Source organism: Empidonax traillii, unplaced genomic scaffold (genome assembly GCF_003031625.1).
Source record: "Empidonax traillii isolate 1590-97213 ecotype Southwest subspecies unplaced genomic scaffold, ASM303162v1 scaffold1135:size174554, whole genome shotgun sequence".
Lineage (NCBI taxonomy): Eukaryota > Metazoa > Chordata > Aves > Passeriformes > Tyrannidae > Empidonax > Empidonax traillii.
In genome coordinates this window covers 1-5876 of record NW_020956328.1, presented here as the reverse complement: position 1 = coordinate 5876, position 5876 = coordinate 1, and the positions used below count along the sequence as shown (strand labels likewise).

General features: G+C 39.5%; 1 protein-coding gene across 1 annotated transcript in view; it reads right to left on the bottom strand.

Moving 5' to 3' along the window:
* The window catches only part of LOC114068857 (collagen type IV alpha-3-binding protein-like), a gene marked incomplete at its 5' end in the record, with an annotated part of 24896 nt that extends 20943 nt beyond the window's left edge, over positions 1–3953 (bottom strand). The window contains 1 exon segment of the mRNA XM_027905264.1: positions 3872–3953. Coding sequence (XP_027761065.1) covers positions 3872–3953 — 82 coding nt within the window.
* Positions 3954–5876: the final 1923 nt, after the last annotated feature.

Below are 5876 nucleotides of genomic sequence, written 5' to 3'. Positions count from 1 at the left end.
TGAGTGAGCCAGAGCTAAGATTACTGTGTGTGTGAAAAGAATAGCAAGGTCAAGCTGAAAAGCTGCTTGAAGCATGATTGTTCTTTGTGGCTGAAGGCAGCCACAGGAGTGTCTGTGTGGAATGCATGCAGATAAGTAAAATCTGACCTGGTTTGATAGCTCGGATCCTTATTCTGTAGATAAATGGAGTAAGAAAGTTATAAGAGAATTCTGCCTGGACAAAGTCTACGTCCTGTGGATTCATTTGCCAAAAAGGGTGCTGAGTGAGGGACCTTCGTTCCAATTGGTGCCCCGTGTGAGCTGTTTTTCTGCACCATGGTGAACGCATGACCCGACAGGTGAGTAGACAAGAAAAAAAGACAAAGGAAAAAATAGAAAAAGAGAGAATGAGAAAAAGGAAAAAGAAATAGAAAAAAATAATGAAAAGGAGGGAATTTTTTTTTTGTGTGGTCACAGCTCTATCAGGATAGAGCACAGCGGCACTTGTTGAACAAGGAGTCGCGGGGTTGTGTTAGAGATGGGGAAGACTGCTTCTAATGAACATGAGTTGTATTTTCGAGTTTTGCAGCAGATTTTAAAATCTTCAGGGTATCATTTTAGTGACAGGAAGATGACTTCCCTATTATTATGGTATGGTAGTTTTAATCTAGACCTTCCTTGGTGATCAGTTTGTAACCAAGGAAGGGGCAGTGTTCCCAGTACTCCATATGATTTTTATGTAAATCGGGGTATAAATAAGAAGAGAGGAGAGGCCTTTGGTCTCTTCTGGCAAAGTTCAGGAACAGTGGGTCCTTGCGTTGGTCTCACTTATCTAAGGCTGAGGCCTGCAGTGTCCACTGTCCTGCCATGTGGAGGTTTGGAGAGTGCTGACCGTGTCTGCCAATCCTGTTTTTCCAAAGGATGAGGTGAGATCTGTTTTGTTAGTTATTAGTATAGTTCTTGAGTTTGATTGCGTATATCTGTTCTGTGTCCCTTTTTGTCCCCTTTTGTCCCTTTTTTCCCCTTTGCCTTTCCCTTCGGGAGGTGTTTAGATTCCCTTTTGGTGTGTACATAGCATCTTAACTGTATATAACTGTAATATACATAAAATATATATTTTTATATAATTAGCTTGATTTCGGGTTCTTCAATTTGCATAGTTTTTTTTTCCTTTGCCCTGGGGAAAGAAGGGAGGGGGAAGGGGGGGCTACTACTGTGAGTTTCGGTCATTTGGCAGGGAGCCAGGTCCGAACCATCACATATAGTTAAAAAGTAATTGTAAATGGTTCCCGGAAGAAGGTTCATTTAATAGTAAAATATGGGAATGTGTTGGTGAATATCTACCAGCTATGAAACAAATAGGACTTGACATTGCAGATGAATTGTTAGTGACTTGGAGATTTATTTTTACAGATTTGTCTTAATTGCAACGTGCAGAAAGAGTTCTTGAAAAACAGGGTGAAGAGGGGGATGATAGGGAACATGTTTGTGATTTGTCTGGAGAGAAACGTTAAAGATAATGGTCCTGATGTAAATCCTTTTGATCCAGGACTCGTAAATCCTGATATGGGACCTGATTTATGCCCTCTCCTTATGCCTATGCAGACATTTTTAGCAGATAATGAGAAATCCAAGAATTTGTATTCTGTGCCCTCTACGGCATCCCCTCTTATTGACTTTGCGAATAAACGGGTTAATGTGCTGATGAACATATTCGCCACATGGCAAAAACAGTTATGCAATTTGTACGGAGGAAGCATAAAGCAAGGGGATTTTTCTTTCACTTTCCCTGCAAATGCTGATTGTAAGGCTGCTTTGGCTCCTATTAGAGACAAAGTTTCTGACATTGGGGAGTATATAAAAACGTGTCAGAATGTTGGTACTGAATCACATAGGGTGGATGTTTTGGCTGCAGAACTGTCTAATCTCCATGTCAAAAACACTTCAATAAAATGTTTTAATTGCGGTCAGGAAGGTCATATCAGTGAAATCTGTCCTAGGAAACTAAACAAACAGACTAAGAAGCAGTCTAGTAAATTATGTCCTAGGTGTTTAAAAGACTATAATTGGGGGAATCAGTGTAAATCTCAATTCAACAGAGATGGCAGACTGATATTGGGAAACTTCAAGGGGGGCATGAAGCCTGGTGCCCCTCGATACAACAGGGCCTAAAGTGCAAATGTTCAGTCTATGACCTCACCCCCTCAACAGCAGGGAGTGCCGGGTTGGACTTGGCAACCACAACAGAATTAACACTGACAGAACCTAAAGTATATGCAATAAATACATCAGTTTGGGAGCCTTTGCCAGAAGGATTGATGGGGTTAATAATTGGGAGATCTTGTTCAACTGTGCAAGGAATAATGGCATTGCCTGGAATTGTTGACTCCGATTACATGGGACAAGTAATGGCTACAGCTACAAAAATCCCGTGCAAAATTGCAGTTGCACAGAGAATTGCTCAATTGATACTTGTGCCTTACTGGGTTCCCTCTATTTCTACATGAGAAAGGGGGGATTCTGGTTTTGGTAGCTCAGGGCTACCTCAGATTTTGTGGTCCCAGGAAATTACTAAACAACAGCCTATGCTTGTCATAACAATTGAGGGACGATCTTTTTCAGGTATAGTGGATGCTGGAGCTGATGTTTCAATTTTTTCTAATGCACAGTGGCCTTCTGATTGGCCTCTCGAAAGGGCTTTGGCTACAGTAGCTGGAATAGGGGGATCTCAAAATCCACTGAAAAACAGTCAATTATTACAGGTAATAAGCCCTGATGAGGTATCAGCTTGGTTTCAGCCCTACATTTTACCTATCATGACTAATCTCTGGGGATGGGATTTACTGACACAGTGGAATTTGGTTTTGGTTACCAGAGATTCAAATTTATCCTAATGGTCACTGATCTAAAACCCCTGTTCAAGCTTATGTGGTTAACAGACAGACCAGTTTGGGTCAATCAGTGGCCTCTTAAAGAGGAAAAATTAAAATATACACAAGAGTTGGTGTAGGAGCAGCTAGAGGCCGGACATATTATACCATCCACAAGCCCCTGGAATACTAAAATTTTTGTAATTCCCAAGAAATCTGGAAAATGGAGACTTCTTCAGGATTTAAGAACAATTAATACAGCTATGCAGTCTATGGGGGCGTTACAACTTGGTACGCCTAATCCTGCAATGCTTCCTCATGATTGGAATATGCAAATCATAGATCTAAAAGATTGGGGTTTTATCATACCTTTACATCCTGATGATTGTGATAATTTTACCTTTTCTGTGCCAAGTATAAATAACGCAGAGACTATGAAAAGGTACCGGTGGACGGTTTTACCCCAGGTCATAATGAATAGTCCTATAATTTGTCATTTAGTCATTTCAACAGCTATCCAACCAACCAGAGATTCCTTTCCAGACAGTTTTATTTGTCATTATATGGATGATATATTAGTTTGTGCAGAAAAGGATGACTATCTTTGAAAAACACTTGCTCATTTACTAAAATCATTGCAAAAATATGGGCTACATGGAAATATCTTAGATGGGTGTTGACAAAATCTACAGTTAGGTCTCAACACCTGAAAATTCCAAATCACATCAAAACTCTTATAATGATTTGTAGAAATTAATGGGGACAATTAATTGGATTAGAACTATGTTAGGTATTACCACAGGGGAACTTGATAATCTGTTTAACTTGTCGGAAGGGGATGTTGCATCAGATTCACCTTGCTCTTTAACTCCTACTGCAGAAAAGGAATTAGAATTAGTGGCTGACAAAATTGCTAAATTGCAAGCTGATCGCATGTGTGTCTTTCTCCCTATTTGCCTTGTAGTGGCCCACACAAGTTTACAGCCACTAGCTGTTATTGGTCAATATGATGAAGGTTCTAAGATCATGCCTTTTTTAGCATGACTTTTTCTTCCACGTTGTTTGAAAAAGACAGTAACTCAGGTCCTGGAATTGATTATAATGCTGATACAGAGGGGAAGAGATAGAACCTAGAAACTGACAGCCCGAGATCCAGATTTTTTGTTCCTTCCTTTTAAAAAGGCAGATTTTGATTTTACTTTGTTTCAATCCCTTTCTTTGCAAACTGCCTTATCTGATTATCGCAATGTTGTTGCATTTGGTGTGCCAAAATCCAAACTTTTACAACAATTACATCTGTTAGATATGGACATTGTGGTTAATGACCCTATACTGGGGGCTCAAACAGCTTTTGTAGATGACTCTGGAAAGTCAGGTAAAGCAGCTGTGGTATGAAATGAAAATGGTCAGTGGGCATCTTCTGTTCAGGACATTGATGGATCTACTCGGGTAGTGGAATTAAGGGCAGTTTTACATGTTCTCACTTTGTTTTCAAAAGAACCTCTAAATTTAGTTTTGGATTCAGAATATGTTGTGAAAATACTACCTAGATTAGCCTTCTGCTTTTTGAAAGACACCTCTCATAAGCAGTTGTTTGATATGTTTGTTAATCTGAAACTATTATTACAGGCACGGGATATTCCTTTGTTTGTAACTCATATCAGGTCTCATACATCCTTGCCAGGTCCTTTAGCAGAAGGAAATGCCAAAGCAGATTCTCTTACTGTGGGTACAATGACTTTTCAGTCAGCAGTTGCTTCTCAAGCATTTTTTCATCAAACTGCAGTTGCTTTAGTGAAAATGTTTAACCACTGCTTATCACAGGACCAAAATATAGTCCGGGCCTGTCATGACTGTCAGTCCTTGATTACTTCCAATGTTTCTTTTGGCCTTATTCCTAGAAGTTTGTCTGCTAATGAAATTTGGCAGTCGGATGTAACACACATTGCAGTTTTTGGTCATTTAAAATTTGTACACGTATCTGTTGACACATTTTTGCACATGATTTGTGCATCTGCACATGCAGGGGAGAAGAGCAAAGATGTACAAAGGCATTGGTCTCAGACATTTGCTATTCTTGGCCTACCCAAGCAAAGTGATAATGGACCAGGCTATGTCTCTCACTCGACACAGGATATTTTACAGCAATGGGGAGTTCAACATATTACAGGCATTCCACATTCAGCTACAAGGCAGTCAATCATTGAACGCACACATTTAGCATTGAAACAAATGCTTTTAAAACAAAAAAGGGGAATATGCCTCCCCAAGAACAATTAGACAATGCAATTTACACACTAAATTTTTTAAATTGCTCCTCTTCCCATATGTCTACAACAACTGTAGAAAGGCATTTTTTTAGCCCTATAAACGGACCTCAAAAGCCTAAAGTCTGGTACCGTGACCCTTTAGAATCATCCCAGTGGGAATATATGACTCCTGTTGGGTCATTAATTGAAGGAAGAGAATGAAACCTCGTATAATATAAATCTTACTGGCTGGCATAATGATTCTGTTATGGTTGGAACTTCATGACTATGCTTGTCTTGCAACAAGTCACTTAGATGTTAATTAGTTAATGGTAGCTATCAGATTAATGCAACTAATTCTTTATATGCTAACTGCAATACAATTAGTTTGTAAGGACAGGATTTGTGTTTCTCTTGTTTTTTCTTATAGTCCTCTGAATCATTTAGGGGGCAATCAAGAAAATGAGAAGAACTGAAGTTAAGGTGCTGGTTGCTCTCATTGTGAACCCAATGTTCTAAAACAAAAAAGGGAGACATGTAGGAGCAGCTAAACAAGACAACACTAGCCATCTGGATGATAGAAGAAGAAGAAAATATTAAAGCAAAAATATTGTGGTCCTGAGTGAGCCAGAGCTAAGATTACTGTGTGTGTGAAAAGAATAGCAAGGTCAAGCTGAAAAGCTGCTTGAAGCATGATTGTTCTTTGTGGCTGAAGGCAGCCACAGGAGTGTCTGTGTGGAATGCATGCAGATAAGTAAAATCTGACCTGGTTTGATAG